This window comes from Hippoglossus hippoglossus, chromosome 4 (assembly GCF_009819705.1).
Source record: "Hippoglossus hippoglossus isolate fHipHip1 chromosome 4, fHipHip1.pri, whole genome shotgun sequence".
NCBI classification, from domain to species: domain Eukaryota; kingdom Metazoa; phylum Chordata; class Actinopteri; order Pleuronectiformes; family Pleuronectidae; genus Hippoglossus; species Hippoglossus hippoglossus.
In genome coordinates this window covers 7,573,453-7,594,451 of record NC_047154.1, presented here as the reverse complement: position 1 = coordinate 7,594,451, position 20,999 = coordinate 7,573,453, and the positions used below count along the sequence as shown (strand labels likewise).

Sequence of the window (20,999 nt, the reverse complement as noted above, 5' to 3'; positions counted from 1 at the left end):
TTTTGATGTTAAAATGTGTGCCAAAGTGCTTTGTTGCATGAAAACCCCCACAGAACCCGGAAGTCAAAACGCACACGCAGCCAATCCTCTTCTGCCCTGGAAGCAGTCTACAGTTTTAACACAGAGAGGCTGGACTTCAGCATGAAGCTCATGTTCTCCAAGTTTCATCTGCTCTGTTTATCACGGAGCCTTCATTTTTAAACAGCTGATACCCGTAATGTAAAGTAATGGCTGATGACGTCATAGATCCAGAGAATGACGGAGATCTCCAGTCTCAAGTAAGCTGCTTTCACTTTGACAACCTCTGTGATAAAGTTCGAAACAAACTGACAGGTTGTGTTCATGTGTCCTGCAAACAGCAGGTTTTGGCAGCTGCACCAGATGTGCAGCAGCTGACACGTTAATAAAGGTTTAAAGGTTCAGTGTGTAGAATTTAGTGGTGAAGTTGCATATAGCAGCTGAACACCCCCCACCTCAACCTCCCCTTCCAAACATGAAAGAGAAACTGTGGCAGCCGTCAGTTGTCATAAAAACTCAAAGGGTGTTTAGTTTGTCCAGTCTGGGCTACTGTAAAAAACATGATGGCCTCTGTAGAGAGGACCTGCTCCAGATGTAAATATAAAGTCTTTAAATATAAAGACTATACATTCTAGGGTAAAGAAAACAATATGTACAATTTGGATAAAACACACTAGTGAAAACATCACGAGGATTATTTAATATTCAGTTTCTGCCAATAGATAGATGAAATTGTAAGTTAACACAGGGTCAACCGTACAGTAACAAGTGTTGGAAGAGAAGGACAGCAAGAGCAGTGTTATAGATAATATAAAGTAAGAAAGAGTGACAAGATATTTTAAATACAGTGAATTTAGTAAAGTTAAAGGGATAGTTCATCCAAAAATGAAATATCACTCATTATCTACTCACCACTATGCCGATGGAGGGATGTTTGAGTCCACAAAACTGGAGGTGAGTCCATTAGGACCTCATTACTGGTCCTAATGAGGCAGAACACCATGTCTAAGGTCCTGGTTAGGGGTAAGATGTGGACTGTGGTTACGTTAAGGTGAGGCTTAGGCATGAACCACATGGACCACAGCCAGTGTTACTGTCTGGTTGAGGGTACTGGCACTGGTGAAGTGTTTGAGTCCACAAAACACTTTTGGGGTTTCGGGGGTAAACAGTGTAGTAGTTAGTGACCTATCTTCAGACATAATAAAACAACAGAAAATCCACAAGCTCCGACATTCATATTCGACTTAAAACGGTGTCATTTACATCATGTTTTTAGCCTAAATATCCACTGATATCTTCTGACAAGGTGCATTCAAGGACCTTTGAAAAGGCTAACGTCCACTACCACTTCTGTTGGACTTTTAGGGTTAAAACACGGTGGAAAAGACCTCGTTTCAAGTCGAATTTGAATGTCGGGTCTTGCGGACAATTTGATGACCAACACGAGCAGTATGGAGGCATGTTATGTTCTTTTCTGTTGTTTTATTACGTCTGAAGATAGGTCACTAACTACTACACTGTTTACCCCCGAAACCCCAAAAGTGTTTTGTGGACTCAAACACTTCACCAGTGCCAGTACCCTCAACCAGACAGTAACACTGGCTGTGGTCCATGTGGTTCATGCCTAAGCCTCACCTTAACGTAACCACAGTCCACATCTTACCCCTAACCAGGACCTTAGACATGGTGTTCTGCCTCATTAGGACCAGTCTTTGGTCCCCATGAGGTCCACTGGTCCGGACAAGGTCAGTGTTTATGATTGAAAAAATCCTAAAGAGGAAACAAAAATGAGTACACACACACACACACACACACACACACACACACACACACACACACACACACACACACACACACACACACACACACACACACACACACACACACACCCTGCAGGTCCCTCCCAAGTTGCCTGGATTAATTATCACATATGCATGTGATGCTGTGCAGGTTCGCAGAGGTCATATAATATGGACAGGGATTAACACCATCACACGCAGACACATAATTAACCTGTGTTTCTACACTGAGTATTTGTTGTAGTTCTTAGCTACAGCTTGTCCCTCTCATGTACTGACATTACATTCAGGTCACGGCATCAGATTTTCCTAAAAAGTGATTAACCTGTGGTCTTTTTTCACAACACTTACCATTGTTAAAAGACTCTTCTCACACTTTGGATGCAAAAATATAACTTTGCACAGTAGAGGAGCCTTCAATGCTTTGATTAATTTTTACTACATTTAGTTATAGGAAATTAGAAATGTCTCTGCTCATTTTGTTCGAAAAAAAGAATAATATCAACATGCTATTTTGTAATGAAAATATACAGTAGATGGAGACTCAGAGAGTGTTTACCTCTCATTGGCCACTTATACACATGTATTGAAATCAGATATAATCCATCATGTATACACAGACATTTTCTGCAAACATCATCAATTTCACCTGTCCATAGATATTAACACTCAGCACAGGCCTGATTGTTTTTAATAAGGATCTCTGCATTATTTCTTGGGAAATTAACACAAATATCCCTATAAGCCCTATGAGACAAATTGTGATTTGTGAATATGGGCTATACAAATAAAATTTGATTGATTGATTGATTGAAATATATAAAATAATTGCTTATCTCACAATGTTAAAGAAAGTGAAAAAAAATTTGGGTCCAAATGCTGAAATGACATCATGGATTAATTCCTATTCAAAGTCTACTAACTCACATTGATGCGTGTTCTTTGTTTTTTCTCCCTCCCGTGTAGCTCGAGGAGGTTGAGGCTATGTCGTCCATATATGGTGATGAATGGTGTGTTATAGATGAAGTGTCCAGAATATTTTGCATCAAAATATCCAACGACTTAGAGGAGCTGAAGCTGACAGCATGTTTGCAGGTAGTGGAAAGAAACCTTGCGTAACAGTCATGAGTGTCAGTCCTTGTAGCTCATTTGTAATCCAGGTAATGGTTCTTTTCTTATTGATCAGATAATTCTCCCACCTGATTATCCGAGCGCAGCACCCCCCATCTACCAGATCAAGTAAGTCAATTTGCCTTTGAAATGTAATCTTGATCTGCTCAACTGACAGAACAACATCCCACTCAAAAACCCACTCCTTGTCCTGTTTAATAATCCTCTGTTTGTTCTGGGCTTTTGTAGTGCGGCGTGGTTGCGAGGACCTGAGAGGGCCAAATTGGCAAATAGCCTGGAAGACCTCTATGTGTGAGTGCTTCTCATAATTTCTGACTTCAAGAGGAGGTGCTGTGGAGTGATATTAGCCACAACAAAAGCTTTTCATTATTGCTTGTGGTGCCGTCTTTCTTCAGTCTTTGTAATATGGAACATGGATGTTTGAATTTTCAACAGGGAGCATGTGGGGGAGAGCATCCTCTACCTGTGGGTGGAGAACATTAGAGAATTCCTGGTGGCGAAAACCCAGAGCGCGGAAACAGGTGATGAGAAATGAAATGTATGCTTTAGGCCTCCCTTAGTGACTGTTGCTAACGCACAACATATATGTGGTGTGTTATGATATGGTAAATGTAAATGGTCTGTATTTATATAGCGCTTTTCTAGTCCCACCCATTCACACACACATTCATACAGTGCATCTATGTGCAGCACTTTTCTCTATGAGAGGGGGCCATTTGGGGTTCAGTATCTTGCCCAAGGACACTTCAGCATAATGATGATATTGATAGATATTGATCTAAGCACTTTGTAACCTTGTTTAGATAAGTGCTATACAAATAAGAGTTAACAAAAGCCATATTTTTAATCAACCATGAAATCGCAAGATTATGTCTTTAGCTAATTTTATCAGCTCTAGCTAGCCAGCATGAGCTAATTTTAAAGCACCACAATGTGGTTTTTTTAACCTTAAAATAACAGCTTCAAAAATATTTTTTGATAGGACACAAACTAATTATAAGGAGAACTGCATCACTGCCATTTCCACAAACTTCCAGAATCCAGCTAACTATAAGAAAACGTTAGTTTCCTGTTCTCTGTATGCACATCATGGCAGAGCCAGTGAGTTAGAAATCTTTATGTTGTGTTTCAGTATTATTATGAAACTCTGGAGGGACAAATATATTGTTGTCTACATATTAAGCATGTGCAGGTTATCAATTAAGACATGGAAATGAAGGTGCAGTAAGACTCATCCTAGTATTATAGTACAGTATTAGAAATCAATATTTAATTACAATAAAAACAATTAAATGTAACATAAACATTTGTTTAAAAAAAGATACTTTGATAGGTTGGATGGTTACATTGTGATAGCAACATTGTGGCTGTTTTTATGTTTTAGGTATATATGTCATCCTTTTGACAGTGTTTAAGGATGATCAATATCTGATGAGTACAAGTCTGAAAGAAGTTGATAAACTAATAAACTGTCATAGTGACTCTAGCCCTAGTTAGGTGGCTAGTTAGCCATGTATGCTAACAGTTGCAGCTTGCGGCGTAGCAGACACACACACACACACACACACACACTTTTTATTGCATTCTTTATGCATTTGTTCCTGTTTTATTTAGTTTATTGTAGCACACTTCTTCTAAATGCAAAGTATAGCCGGCAACACAGGATTTGGAGAGATCTAAATCCTGATAGGCCTGCTTCATTGAGTCATGGTTGTTAAGCTGTGATTTTTGCCAGTCTCTGGTCAGGGCCGGGGTTTAGCAACTTGTCAGTGGCATGCTTTCCAACGTGCTAGAGTACACGATGACTTCAATACATGTTTACAACTTGGGTCTGATAAAAATCACTGTTCATCGTCTAGTCAATTATTAGATAAAGTCTTGCCCAGATGAATCTACTTCCCCTCCTCGTGCGCTCCATCTTCTGCTAAGATGCTCCTCCATTAGTGATCCAACTGTCTGATGTGCTTTAAGCTCTGGAAAGATGAACACAAAGTCCTTTAAGGACATTTTAAAAGCCCATCTGTTTGTGACTTTGAGTGACTGGTCCTAATTACGATCGATATCTATGTAATGCCTTCTGGTACTGCGGCAGAATCTTTTAAAGTTTAAAAAGAGTAAAAGACACCCAGAGTAAATATTCTTCCCAAGTCTCAGCATGAATCAGGTCTTCTGGGATCTGTGGGTGGGTGGGTGGTCTGTCTGGGTTTTCTGTATCCAAGCCCAGCAGTATCCGCTATTGAGGCAGATGGTCTCGTTTGAACAACAACAAGACTGAAAATTATTAACTATCCTCCCTATTGTTGTGAGATATAAATCCTCCTCTCGCCGCAAATTCATGTGATAATACATATGACGAGTCGCAGCTCCTTGGATCAGCGAGGGTCTGACGGCTTATTCCCTTTTAGATTAGTGGGAAATGGTGGAGAGAAGGAGAAAGAGAGGTGGTGAGTTGGAAGTGATGGAGCTGAAGATGCACATTTCACAGAGAAAGAAACGAAAAGGAGTAAACAGGAAGGAGTAAACCGGAGTAAACAAAAAACATCAGAGAGGCTAAATATATATTCAACTAAATATGAAGGGTCACTTTTATTTGAACTGAAAGAAACGCCCACAAAAACAAAAACTTTTGTCAATACATGTCTACATAAACAATATAGGCATATCTATTTATATTCACCTTATCAAGGCAAGCTTAGAGTTCTCAGCAGTTCAACTTTGATCATGTCATTTCTTATTCTAAGAGTCATCTAAGTATTAGCTTGATCTTTTCCAAAGAAATCTCACATCCTTGTTGTGAAGATCATTTATTAATAAGTCTGGTGATAATATTATCACAATGAAGGTCAATGGATGGAAAACAAAATCATCAACCCACTGATGGCTGGATTCAAAACCCCAAAGAAAATCAAAGTCAACAATTGAAATCACAGGCTGATCCAACTTGTGTGACTTTCATCACGGCAACTCATGTGACTCAGTAGTGTGTATGGCCTCCATGTGCCTGTATGCACTCCCAACAATGTCTGGCCATGCTCCTGATGAGTCAGTGGATGGTGTCCTTGGGGATCTCCTCCCAGACCTAAATCAGGGCATCAGTGCACAGTCTGTGTGGTACTTGGCGGCGTCGGACACACGATACATAACGTCCCTTAGGTGCTCAATTGGATTTAGGTCAGGGGAATGTGAGGGCCAGTCAATGGCATCAATGCCTTCGTCATCCAGGAACTGCCTACACACTCTGGCCACATGAGGCGTGGCATTGCCCTGCACCAGGAGGAACACAGGGCCCACTGCACCAGTGTAAGGTCTGACAATCACTCTGAGGATTTCATCCCAGTACCTAACAGCAGTCAGGGTACCGTTGGCTATGACATGGAGGTCTGTGCGACCCTACAAGCATATGCCTTCCCAGACCATTACTGACCCACCACCAAACTGGTCATGCTGGATGATTATTCAGGCAGTGTAAGGTTCACCACAGCGTCTCCAGACTCTTTCACACCGGTCACTTGTGCTCAGTGTGAACCTGCTCTCATCTGTAAAGAAGACAGGATGCCAGTGGCCGACCTGCCAATTCTAGTGTTCTCTGCACGGTGCTGGGCTGTGAGCATAGGTCCCACTAGAGGACGTCGGGCCCTCATGCCACCCTCAGTGAGGTAATTTTGTTGGGCTCTGGCAGTGCTCCTCCTGTTCCTCCTCGCACAAAGGAGCAGATACTGGTCCTGCTGCTGGGTTGATTCTCTTTATGGCCCTATCCAGCTGTCCTCTTGTAACTGGTAACTCCTCCATGTTCTTGAGACTGTGCTGGGAGACACAGCAAACCTCCTTGCGACCACACGTATGGATGTGCCATCCTGGAGGAGCTGGACTACCTGTGCCACCTGATTCGGCTGCAGGTACTGCCTCATTCTACCAGTAGTGACAAGGACAGTAGCAGAACACAAAACTGGGGAAGAATCAGTCAGGAAGGTTAAGGAGAGAGCAATCGTCTGTGGCTACCACATGCAAAACCATCCCCTTTTTGGCGTTGTCTTGCTTTTGCCTCTCCATTGCACCTGTTGTCACTCTCATTTGCACCAAAGTAGGTGAAACTGATTCACGATTACTTGTGCTTCCTAAATTGACAGATTGATATCCCTGAAGTTTAACTGACTTGGTGTTATACTATGACGAGTACGTGTTCCCTTCATTTTATTGAGCAGTGGTATATAACCTGTTCATTTACAATAGATATTGATGTGTTTGCTTATTTTCCATCATACATAGAGCACTGTGTGTTGTTCCTTTCAGGCTGCATACAAGACCAACCATTACTTTGTCCCCTGACAGGTAAAACTTGGGGCTAAAATAACATCTGCAATGGATTCCTCACTTTGCCTTAAACTTATCGCTTCAAGTGCAAAGTAATAACTGCATTCACAGCCGATGAAAGAATCTTTATCCAGTCAGATCTTGTCTAGTCTAGACTGAGCTGATTGGACAGAAACAACAATATTCAGAAAAAGACCTGAAAACAATGAGAATGAGGAAGACATCTCTCCATCACTAGCAAGAATTATACCCTTGTTATCCAAAAACCTTTAAAAAATAAAATCAATGTGCCGCACTGTTGCCCTGGGTAACATCCAGTATAACGAGGAACATGGGCTCTGTAGTCCGACTTACACACTGTAAACGATCCTGCTGCCTGCTGCCACAACACTAAACAGTAGAGTCACTGATCACTATTTTACCCCGTTTTAGTAACATTTGCTGAGAAGCACAGTGTCCAGCTGTTGTTTGAGAGTTCTGAAATCACCTTTATAAGACAGTCCATTATATTGTGTGTATAAATGAAGTGTTCACTACATAGTGCCCTCAGGAATTGCAAACTGGAACAAAAGTCCAATGTGGCTGTATTTTTACATTATCTGGCAGGTCCATGGCTGTGAATTTCAGTGTTTTTGAATGAAACAGGAAGTACTCCATAAATGGCCTACTTGGTCAAATCTGTACCAAACTTATCATGGGGTCTTAGTCTTAAAACATCTACATGATAATATTAGGTCTCCATCACATTGCCGCCTAGTGGCAAAGGGAAATGACAGCTTAAACACTTTGACATCCTCCTCATAACAAGTTGACCATATAATTTACGTTTTGTCAGAAAACCTTAAGACCTTGATGATGCTCAATTCTGAATATTGTGTGTTTCACCAAACGGTGTCACGATTGCAACTATTAAATTTCCATCCTTCTCCACACAGTCAGAGTCCCTTTACTGTCAGTGTTAAGGTCATGTAATGGTAATTTGGTAATAATTTGCACAGTAGGAGTTATTTTAATGACAAGCTGTCTGGCCTGCAGACAACTCAGGGAAAACAGGCACCAGGTTGGGGATTTCAAAGAAAAACTACTTTAGCACAACTTGACATTTTTACTTGATCTCCTTCAGTGGATCAACCAGAGCGGGTGAACATGACGGCTGAAGAGGACGTGGATGATGAAGACCTACCTGACTTCAGGACTCTCAAACTGAACACAGAAAATGCACATCTCTTCCTAGATCATTCAAACGGTACAACTCATTTTGTTTATTTGGACTCAGTGATCTAAATTAAACAGAGCTCAGGTATGATGTTTTAAATTTGATCATTTAGATGAAGAGGTTCCTCCAATAAAACATGGAAATACCATCACAGACCGACGCAGCACCTTCCAGCCGCACTTAGCACCTGTGGTGACTCCCAGACAGGTAAAATCCATCAATCCATCCTTCCTTCCTTCCTTCTTTTCATCCAACCATTCATCCTTCCTTCCTTCCTTCTTTTCATCCAACCATTCATCCTTCCTTCCTTCCTTCCTTCCTTCCTTCCTTCCTTCCTTCCTTCCTTCCTTCCTTCCTTCCTTCCTTCCATTCATTCATCTATCCTTCCTTCTTTCCTTCCTTCCATCCATCGATCTCTCCATCACGCTTATCCTTTGAGGGTCGCAGGGGGTGGGGCCCAGAGCAAATCCCAGCTGACATAGGGTAAAAGGTGGGTATACCTTGGACAGGTGGCCAGTGTATTGCAGGGCTGACATATAGTGACAAATATCCATTCCAGTTAAATTAGAATCTCCAATTAACCTTAAAACTCCACATAGAAAGTCCTTGGCGCGAACTGGCGACTGGAACCTTGTTGCTGGGCACTGACAGTGCTGGACACTGGACCACCATCCCATCCTCAAACGAATGACTCGTTTGTTTTAAATTGATATAGTAGACATGGGTAAAAATAGATACTGCTCTTACAGTGTGTATAAATGTTTCAAGCTCTGCTTTATTGTTCTTAAAGGGGACATAGCATGCAAATTCCACTTTGTTAGTGCTTCTACAGGTTAATGTGGGTATCTGGCATGTCTACCAACCCCAAAACTCTGGGGAAAAAACACTTGCGCGTTTTGTTATAGTTCCTCTAAGTCAGAAACGTCATGCTTGAGCGACTCGATTGCGCTTCCTGGGTATTGTGTCGTAACAAGGAACTGGAAGTCTCCCTACATGGTCTTGGCCCACCCCCACCCCCGTCCCCCCACACTCGTTACTTCCGGGTTTACACCGGAGGCAGCGAGGCTGCGAGGCAGCGCAGCGCCGTTCCCAAGCACGCAGCCGGGCTGTTCACACGGGACGAGCATTTCTCCGCTGGTCAGCCCGCGATTCACTCACATGTGGCATTTGTCTGGATCGTTGGGACTGGGAGGCTGCAGCAGCTGCTCGGGAGCGACCGCTCGCTCTCCCGTGCGTGAGCTGGAATTTGTGTCAGCGCCACACAGCCGGCAGTGTGGAGGACTTCCGCAGTGTTCAGCGCTACTGTAACCCCCGAACCCCGACATTCAACGGGTACAACAACAAGCGGAGAAAGCAGAATCGCGGGCTGACCTTATATATACAGTCTATGGGGCTGACCAGCGCGGAGAAATGCTCGTCCCGTGTGAACAGCCAGGCGGCTGCGCGCTTGAGAACGGCGCTGCGCTGCCTCGCAGCGGTCTTCCACACTGCCAGCTGTGTGGAAGACTTCCGCAGTGTTCAGCTCTACTGTACGCCGGGTTACAGTAGTTACGCCGGGTTACAGTAGTTACGCCGGGGTACACCGGACGCGGAAGCTCCGCTGCGAGGCAGCGCAGCGCCGTTCTCAAGCGCGCAGCCGCCTGGCTGTTCACACGGGACGAGCATTTCTCCGCGCTGGTCAGCCCCATAGACTGTATATATAAGGTCAGCCCGTGATTCTGCTTTCTCCGCTTGTTGTTGTACCCGTTGAATGTCGGGGTTCGGGGGTAAATGATGGTCTTCATAGCCCCCCCCCCCCCCCCACCTCTCTTTCTCTCTCTGTCTGTCTGCTTGTGTGCTTGTAGTGGATGGGCAGAGGGGGACATTTAATTATGTGATTGGGAAAATTAAAACTCCAGGACAACAAGGGGAATACAAAGTATGGGATGCATATTTGATAATTTATATCATATAAAATATGTAATTTATATCGTTTAAAATCATGGGGGGAGAGGGGGGAGCTGGCTCATTAGCATTTAAAGGAACAGGCACTCAAAACAGGTCACTCTGTGGAGGGCTGTTTTATACAGGGTAAAAAGGGTGCTGTTTTATATGATCCTTGTGGTATTTTGACCAAAGTATGTTACAGACATTTCATTAAGACCCCAAGGAACCATATCAACTTGTGGTAAAATGGGCATGCTATGTCCCCTTTAAGACATGAAGTAGAAGTTGAAATTCCTTGACGAGGCTCTCGTAGAGGAGAAATATATAATATATACGTATGTGTTAATTTCCTCAGCAATCTTCCAAACTGAAAAAATCATCTGGCTGCTTCCTGCACGCTATTCCCCCTCTGGCTCTCCGCTAACACGCCAGCTCTTCTTGAAAGCTTCCACCTGCTGTGAAGTGCTATTTGCACAAAAATGTTAACAGTATTTTCATCGTCGTCCTCAACAACAGCGCAGATGACGTGAGGAAACTGAGACCCGTCCAGGATTTACATATTTGACTTGTAATCATCTGGAAGTGTTCAGTTGATGAAGATATAATTGAGAGTAAGACAACAACAGTCCACCAAAGCATTAAGACCAGTCACTGGTTTGTGGTTGATCAGTGTAACTTAATGTCTTAACTCATAATGTCTTCATTTGGATCACAAATACATGGAAAATGTCTTGAGGTATTTCTTTAAAGGAACACTGTAAATGTGAAAAAGATGAATATACTGCATGATATTAAGACTTTTGATTTAGTGAATGATAAAAGCTTTAAGGAAGAGCTTCATGTACATACAATATGACATTAAAATCTGTGTGTACATGGGTGGTGATTGAAGAGGAAAATACCATCCAGTACTTAAAGTAAGATTACTGAACCGAGGAAGAACTCATTGAGTTTGGAATGGATACAGATAAACAGACAGATCCATTCATCTTTTTTCCCACTAAATCTACAAGGGACTTGGCAGAGGTATGGCGCTCTCCGGGTGCTCCTCTGGTTCTACCTGTGACAGATGCAACATGTTCAGTTGAATAATCTTCTTGTAGTGGCGCAACAATTAACTGAGTCAACTGTAAAAGATTGGAAAGGCAAATGAGGAAAGAGTTTTAAACTGTCAAAAGACTAGAAAGGCACTCAAACAGCGCATACCTCTACCAAGGCCCAACAGTTTTCCAGATTTTTATTTTATTTGCACACATTCATAAATATCACTCTTCTAAACTGATATATTTCATCAAGATCCATGAATTATTCTCTGAGAAATCAACAAAAACTAAAAATACCTCACAATGTCAAAGAATATGAAAAAATAGTTCCTGGATCTGCCCCCTGATCCGAATCAGCACCAAAATCTAAAGGTTTCATTTCTGACCCATACCACATCCTTACATCAAGTTTCGTAATAATCCGATTTTGTGTAGTCCTGCTGACTAACAGACAAACAGCTGAGATGTGTTTTCAGCTTTTCAAACTCCTTTTTATTTCCACGAAATGTGATTTTTCCCACAAAAACCTTTGACTCATGCTGTTTGAGTGTGAGGTTTTATGTTTAACACTGCTGAGGTAGATCATTGGGTAAAATCGATTTATCAGCAGTTTTTTATCCACACTAAGGATGAAGAAACATGTGACTGTGAAATGATGTCATGGTATTTATTGTTCTGTGTATTGCAGGTTAAAATGGTCCTGGAAAAGCTGTATGAAACCAAGAAGATTGCTAGTGCCACTCATAACATTCATGCATACAGGTCAGTAATGTCAGATATGTATATATATTTTTATATGAAGTTTATGTCATGGCTTTATAATGCAAATCTTGCTAACATCTGCAGGTTAGTTTAACAGTGTGTCTCATTAAAGGAGGAAAAAGTGAGATAAGTAGAGATTCCAGCCCTGGCTGTCTTCTCTAAAGGCCACATTACTACTGCAGTTAAAGGTCAAAAAAGCACCAGAGAAAATGAAGGCTTTCTGACAGTATCGTGTATTATGTGGACAGATGTGTGTCCCGCATGTCTTTCTGTGTGTGGCTGTGTGTGTGTTGTCCTTTGCCCATGAGAGGTTTCTTAGTGCTGTCTAATGAGGTCGATGTCGAGCCGAGATGCACTGCCTGGGTGGTCATTACTCATAGGAGGTGGATGTTGACATTTAGTCCAGCACTTAAATAAAACTTTTCTGATGAAGAGGCTGCCGGTGTCACAGTGTCGTAGTCTGACCGGAATGTTTTAGTGCTCTCCCCTCTAATGCCGAGCTGGTGTGATTCTCTTTGCTGTAGGATTTTCTGCGAGGACAAGCACAGCTTCCTGCAGGACTGCGAGGACGACGGCGAGACAGCTGCAGGGGGGAGATTGCTCCACTTGCTGCAGGTTATTATTTGTCACTCACAAAGCTTTTCCGCCAACGTTAATACTACAACCATGATGTTAAATTTCCTCCCTGCATCCAACTTTATTTTGGCTTCTGCCTCCTTAATTGTAGGTTCCAAGCTGCCTTGTTCATTTTCATATTCTGTATAATTTGGCATTTTAAACGTACTCATCGTTATGAGTAAGGACCCTTTCACAGCAGTAAACTTAAATGTCATGATGTCTGTGGTAGTTCCTTCTACAATTTAATACTTGTTCTTGAAACACAAAGTAAGTTTTTAATATTTATATATAAATATATATATATATACATACATCACAAACACATATATGTAGTACATTTTACACATTATTCACATCACAAGTTAGTCTTAAAAATGACAAAGCAAAAAAAATTTAAAAACAACTCATGGGTCACTAATGATTATTTTTCATATTAATTAAACAAGTCATTACTGTTTGGTTCATTTTCAAAGTGTTTAGATAATAAAATAGCAGCAGATGAGGGTGAATACAAGTGAACAGTAATAACTTTCTCAGATCCATTCTACATGGTAATTCTAAGCAGGTTTTGAATATAAATAGTTTGTTCACATTGGAAATATTTAAGTAATTATCAAATGTAGTGAAACCGCTCTATTCAATAATTAAGCAATTTTTGAATTCGAAATTTATACCGTATATTATATTAATTATTTTCAGTATAAAACGATGATGTCACTTGACTTCTTGAATAATCTGCAGATAAAACCAGCATATTGAAAAGAATATGTTATATATATGTATATACGTTGGTGTCTCACAATAGCAATACCATCATGCTCATGTTAAGCAGCTGTAACCAAGTTCACCAGCTTAGTGTAACATAATAGCAAGCAAACATTCACTAATTAGCACTAAATTGCTGCAATAGATGAGAAAACCTTTAGCTTTGCAGATTTGAAATGAAATCCCTACTGATATAACACAGACAGCAAAGCAGCAGTACATGTGTGTGAAAATGAATAAGGCTAATAGCTGTTAATTATGTTTTGCATGACTGAGTGCTTAAGTGGAAACCACTTACAGTAATCACATTTGACAAATTGATCACTATAGATAAGTGCATGATTATTATAAACAGATCCTTGTTTTCTTCATTTCTCATGCAGATAACCCTCTTATTGAAATTTGTATATTCATTGCACGAATGTAAAAAGTTATGACTTTTCTACTTAATGTTTTAAAGGGAAAATATCATAAACTGCACTGTGGCCCTCCCCTGCTCCAATTCTGAATCGTTTTTGAGCTTTATGAAAATTTCTTGCTGTGTGAAAGTGGGGATGATAATGAAATCCCAATAACGCAAACAGAGCAGGAACCAGAGGTCAGAATAACTCGCTGAGTGGTGTAAAGGAACATGGAAGGTAGACAGGGATCATCATTACACACTGTCTGCTGTGTAAAGCATATGACATATCATATCATATCAGCAGGCTACAACAGTCTCATTTTTATTCAATATGTTGTCATAAATGAAAAGGCACATTTCATGATTAATTATTCAAACTATTATATTTTATTTTTATTTTGGGGTTATTCCGTGTTCCACAAACAAACATTGATTCATGTAGAGAGGTTCTTGAGAGAGATAGCCAAGCAGAGATTGAGTCTTTATGGTTTTACACAGGGAAGTAACCACACTAGTAAAACTCACACCACTAGTATTAACATAATGTGTGAACTGCCACTCTGTTCCTCGCCAGAGAGATTTAGTCCCCCAATAATAATTTCACACAGTTACTAATCTTTTCATTTCACATTTCAAAGACGCACTTGTAACTGGCTTGTGCTGTCAGATGGCACTATGATTCACACACATGCACATGCACACACCCACATCACACTAAAATGTGCAATTGTCCACATTGTAATATTGTTTGAAAGTTTGTGACTCAAAAAAAAAGCTTGCTGTAATCAGAGCTCGGCAGTGAGTTGTAGTGCTTCTGTAACGCTCATTACCACAGGGTGCGGAGTCTTATGTTAGAGCTTTTCCCGACAAGATTCGTGACTGAAGTGAAAGTTCATACTCATTCATAAGATGGCGGCTGTCCTCTATAGCCGTGTGACCTCTTTAGAGAAATAAACCAGTGTGAAATAGTGCCTTGGAGTTTTTGGTGAGGATGTCAGAAGCTGTGATGAGCTGCACTGAATTCAGATGACTCAAGCTGTCTTTGACTAATACAGTGTCCCCTTCCAAAACAGTCAGCAACTTCAAAAAAACACTGCAGAGTCTTGACTCAAATTTGTGAAATTACATTTTCGATGAATGAGGAAAAAGGCAACAAACTTATGTTGAAAATTTGAAAGTACATACTCTGTTTGGAAACTTGCAGAGGAATATGCAACTACAGAGCTAAAAGAGGGTAAAGATCGGACTTACATTTGACTGGCCGGTTTGCTAACAAAGCTGAATCAACTCACATAATGTTGTGTTTATAGCTTGTTGCATTACACTCAGAATTACAGGTTTGAATCAGTATTTTATCAATTTCTTTCCATATGAAAACTGGTGCTTCTCAAAACAATAAAAAAAAAAAAGGTGATGCATTAGCCAAGAAAGATAACTGCAGACTGAGCCACTTCCTATCATATATGTTTTTTTAAACATATAGATAGAGCAGTAGATTAATCAGGTAACTTTCTGCAGCTGACTGATCAACTATAACTGGAGTGATAGCATCAGGTCCGCTGTCTTCCTGCTCCTCCCTCGAGTAACACACTGATTAATCCTGTACTTGTGACACTCAGCATACTGAGCAATTTGCATAGAATTTTCTCCTTAATCTTATTCTTCTCCGTGAGGCTTTTTCCCCATTTCCTCATTTAGATTTTGTGCTTTCTGCTCGTGGATGATGAATAAAAGTAAGATCTGATTAAGAGTGTCAGCTGTCAGATGTGGATGAGTTCCCCCGTAAAATTACAGATTGCTCTTTTTGTGTGTTGCAGTGCAGAACCAAGTTCTCCTTTTTATGTTAAAGGAGTAGTCTGGTGAATCCGGCTATTTTCTGTTTCCCAGGACTTTGATGAAATTAATGTAAATGTAATCTTTACATGTTCAGTAGAAAGGATAATCCTAAACAAATCTAGAAGCCCTAGAGGCAGCAAGAGCTGCAGCTCAGTCTTCAGTTCTTATCATGCTGGACCTATCAGCAGCCTTTGATACTGTCAACCACTGTATCCTACACTCTCTTCTCTTCAATGTAGGTATATCTGGCTAAATGCTCTCTTGTTTGACTTTTGTTCGAATCCTGTCTCATCTCTCACCTCTCCTTCCATGTGTTATGGCATGGGCCAACATCCTTATCCATTTCCCTCCCCACAGGGGTGCCCCAGGGCTCAGTGCTGGGCCCGGTCTCTTTGCAATATTTCTGACTGCCTGTGCACAACTGGTTCACAGGTTAAACAAGCTGAAACTTTTTTTTGTGGCAGCTTAAGCTTAAATATTTTAAACTATTATTTTAATGGTATTTTTTGGGTTCCCTATTTTAACATTTCGTATTGGTTGGAGTATTATATTTTTACGTTTTTGACTTTTTATTTTTGGCAGCTGAGTCAGACACATGTAATGAAGACTCATCCACCACATCGCATCTGGTGTGAAATATTTGGGTGCTTGAAAATGACTGTCAAGGAATGGTGTTGTGTCACAATTTATTGTATGTGTGTCTTTCCTGGCTCCCTCAAATTCACACTCATTTCACATGTACCACGTGTTTCTCACCACAGATTCTGGATGTGCGTAATGTCATGGTGGTCGTGTCTCGGTGGTATGGAGGCATTTTGTTGGGTCCTGACCGCTTCAAACACATCAACAACTGTGCTAGAAACATCCTGGTGGAGGAGGGATTCACTGCCTCCATGGTGAGACACTCTCTGGGCCTCTTACATATTACTCTGTCATCTTCCTCTGACACATCATCAGTCAATTTTGACTTTCCCTCAATTTTCTGATGCTGAGGCTAAAAACCATCTGGTATCTTGTAATTTAATGGAATTACACACTGATGTTGCTCCAGATATCTGACAGCAAATTGATGGTTTTTCCTAGCCTTTCTGACAACCAAAGCAGTATGAGAAAGTCATAAGTTAACTCAACACTCAGACTGTACATAATTCCAGGATATACAGACATATTATTATGATAATAAAGAGTGTCTTGCTTTTTTTCCACAGTAGCTTTTTCCAGTAGCTGCCATATTAGGAATATTGGTTCATTTGAAGTGACTGGTTGCCACATGTTCTCGAGATCAAACACTCTCTCCTGGCTTTCACCAGCCTGAAGTTAGGTCCAGTCTGCTTTGAAGTCGTCTCTGTGTTCTGCAAAGTTATTCCATTGATAACATGATGGACCTTTGAGCCGCAGCCACAGATAGATTAAAGGTACTGCAAAGCTACTCCTAAGAGTATCCAACTTCAAAACCCTACCAACAGCACTGTAAAAACCTACACTTGATTTCATCCCCATCCTGACAGCGAGGGCTCGGTTTTTCCTGGATGTCGAGTCTGTCTCTGTGAGAGCTAATTAGACACCACTGCCTGTGGATGGAGGGACTCACATCCACTGCAGAATGGCTTGTTTCAGGTTCATGAACTGCTTTAAAAAATAGCAGTGAGGGTATGATGTTATTCTAAAACAAACAGATCATTTATTTTGGCCTAAGTTGACTAGAGTTGGTCGGAAGCTTTTTGATTGACAGGTCAAAAACAGTGTACAATCATTCAGACATGATAAATATCTACAAAAGATGTGATCAATGAAAGCATGCAATTAAAGTGCCGTTAAAATGTCAGGCTGAATCTCTCTGCTGCGCTCCTAAGAAGATTAAACACTTGATCTGATATTTAAAGGTTAACTTTAGATCAAATCTTATTGTGAGGTCGCCTGGATTTCATGGCAATCCATTCAATACTTGTTTAGATGTCTTAACAAAACCTTTTGGTGGCAGTAGAGGTAAATTCAGGGGATCACCAAAGTCATGAGTCATCCATTGGGGAAAATAATTCTCCATACAATATTGTTTTAAGCATTTTTATGTCACTATTGATGATAAGTGTGCAGCTGGAAACAAACCGAAGTTGCAGTTCATGCTCACTTCCTTAAACTCTTGGCCACTAGGTGCTAAAATCTATCCTAAAGATTTTTCCTTATGGACCTAGGTAATTGACAGACCAACATTGCCATCTCTTAAGTAATGCCGCTATCCAAGACTTTTGAAAAGAGGATGTATATACAGGGAAACCACATAGGACCCAGAATTGATCCTTATTTTATTTAAATCTTTTTCTATGAAGACATGTTGCTGAGGGAAACATGGAACTTTCTATTGCCCATATAAAACTCTTATTCATTTGAGTTCCTGCTATTCTGTCTCAACCTGTCAGTCATTACTGTACACAAAGGTTTGTTGTATTAAACTGTACAACAGCCAATTCAAGATAAAGGTTAATTTCCAAACAGTACAATCATTCTGTGGAAGAGACAGTGTAGTATATTTTTGCCATTGACGATTTACAAAAATTGATCAAATCTCTTAATACTTGGATTGGATGCAGGGGTAAATTGTACTAAGAAAACTAACTGAACTGGTTTTACAAAGGACCTCACAAAAGGAAAAGTTGCTGTCGGTTAATTAACTTGTTTGTTAGATGCAGTAACAAGGATAAAACTGTGGCGAAACTTCAAACATTCAAACTATGTAATTAATGAAGAGGCTGCATGAATGTTTTTCACGTTTTCATTCCATATTTGTCACCCTGCTGTATGTCAGAGGATTATCATTAATGCTTGTTTTCTGTCCAGACAAGCTGTTAATGTGTTGAGAGCTCTACGAGTTGGCACTCTGTATTGTCAGTAATAATTAGAAGAGAATCTTTTACAAGAGTACTTAATGCAGTGTTTGCTGCAATCTTTTGAATACATTAAAACAGTATGGTGCGTGCCAATCAGAACGTAGCAAATTATATTAACCTGTCATTTCTGTAAGATGGGGAAACACAGCAGGAGTTCATGCAAAACGTGTCTGTTAAAAATTGAGTCAAGGGCTTAAAACACCATAGAAATATTACGCGTGGGAAAGGCTTTGCCGACATTAAACGGGGTGCTAATTTAAGATAATTGTGAATCTGTTCATTGGCTAATGTTTTCCTCTTGTTTCACAGGATGAGTCCACCAGATCAGGAGCCAAGGCCAAAAGGCCAAAAAGCAAGAAGGCGAAATGAATTTGCAAAGAAAAAAGAAGAAAGACTTTTACTCAAACACATTTGTACAAAGTTTTACATTCATTTAGCTCACGTGCGTCTTAATGGATAAACGAACGGCAATCCTTTGCTATTACAACTAATTTATTCAAGGTATAAGATGTCAAACTGTTATTTCAGGTGCTTTAACTGCTGTATTTAAATTAAAGCCTTTTTGACAAGCAAACCTTGAAATGAAATGTTTACAGTACATTTTTTAATTAAAACAATCAAACAATGGGGATTTCTACACAAACCAATGTAAGCAGATCGTGCTCTTTCTTCACATCTATTAGCCTCACACTCGATTATTAGAAACAATAAAACCATCACACACCTGAGTGAATGACTTTGCTCAGGAGAAAACAAATTATTTTTTTTTCTACATCCATTTCAGATTCAAAGTCTGTGTTTGGTCATGGTGTTGATTCCATCCCTGCCCTTCAGCTGAATCTGCATCTTAATGAAAGTCAAACACAATTCATTTAGCATTTCCAAGAAATATGATCAGACACAGCAGCTCAACCAAATGAGCCTCTTTGAGTATTATTGACACAAAGAGTCACACACACCGTTTTCTCCTGTGCATTAGACATCAACCTAAAGCCTGCTAAAGGGTTTTCTTTGAGATATACCTCACAGTGGCTCCTGTGGGGCTTTGCCTCAGCACTTCGTATTGGTGTCCCTGGAAAGACAAAATCTGCATATCAACCACTCCAGGGTTGGCTTTAGGCAGCAGAGGACTGCTCTCTAAAAATAACCAGGGTTCGTCTGTGCAGTTGGCATTTTGATTTATTCCGCCACAGCCAGACTGTTTTGTATTTTGTTGTGATGTAAAAAACAGTTTGACTTTTATCTGCGTTTGGTATCTTTCGAGAACATGATTCAAGAAGGACCTTTTATTTGAACATAGTAGGTCCTTAAATTTCCTCCATGTCCATATACGAAGGCGCCTGCTCATTTCAACCATTCAGAATAATTACAGTTAATTCGCTCAGCAGAGTTGTTTCTCCCTGACAAGCTGTCATCACTGAACCAATCATCTAAACCCTTAATCATATTTATTACAGGCTTGTGAAGAACTCATGCAGCTAAATTCTTACTCAAGGCTCTTTGGTAATGGCAGCAGCAACTTAAACAAAGTGAACTCTGTCAAAATATAAGTCTGAATGCGAGTCTGAGGCCACAGCTCACAGGACCTAAGTGGATTAGCTTGTGATAGCATGGAATTTCACTGTCACTGACAGTTACGTTATAAAATAAAACACGGGAAAGAACTGAAAAATTAAAACATGCTAGAAACAAAAGAAAAAGTAATTCAAGTAGAATTTATTATGAAGTAAAAATTTTATTCACCGAAGCTGTTTTACTGAGAAAAAGAATGATTCTGTAGTTTTCAGATTCATTATAGTGTTTTTCTCAATATTGCATCTTATTTTTACAATGCTTTTTATCTATTTTAGTTTTTATTTCAACCTTGTGAGGAAGATAGATTTCTGACTGGAGAACAGAACCACATTGTGCACAAGGTCATATTTACTTATTGAACACTTTGGGATTTCTTCAGTTTTAAAAACCTGTGATCATCAGGATCAAGTGGCTGAAAGACCCTGATCTTCAGAGTAAACTGCAGCTTTTTGAAATTGCAAGAAGAACCATTATGATGTAAGTCTTTGTTGAGAAAACACTTAATCATTACATATAGGTTAAATGATGGGGACTGATATAATCTTGGAGGAATATAAAACAAAAGAAGAAGAAGAAGGTAATCCCCCAGTTTTGTCAAGTGAATTTATCAGGACTGTGAACTCGGGGTCACTTGACTAAATCCTTGATGCTTGGTTGAAACCTCTTTGTGCTGATGATGCCCTTCAGCTTGCAGACACCTGCAGCCTGCGG

The 20,999-nt window shown here is 40.3% G+C and overlaps 1 protein-coding gene across 1 annotated transcript; it reads left to right on the top strand.

The window, feature by feature from the left end:
- Window positions 1-90: 90 nt before the first annotated feature.
- impact (impact RWD domain protein) lies at window positions 91-19,300 on the top strand. Its single transcript, XM_034583298.1, has 11 exons — window positions 91-278; window positions 2,784-2,912; window positions 3,004-3,056; window positions 3,177-3,239; window positions 3,384-3,469; window positions 8,383-8,505; window positions 8,588-8,682; window positions 12,133-12,206; window positions 12,731-12,821; window positions 16,590-16,724; window positions 19,023-19,300. Exons 1-11 carry the CDS (start codon window positions 228-230, stop codon window positions 19,080-19,082), a joined length of 960 nt encoding a protein of 319 aa, XP_034439189.1. The 5' UTR covers window positions 91-227; the 3' UTR covers window positions 19,083-19,300.
- Window positions 19,301-20,999: the final 1,699 nt, after the last annotated feature.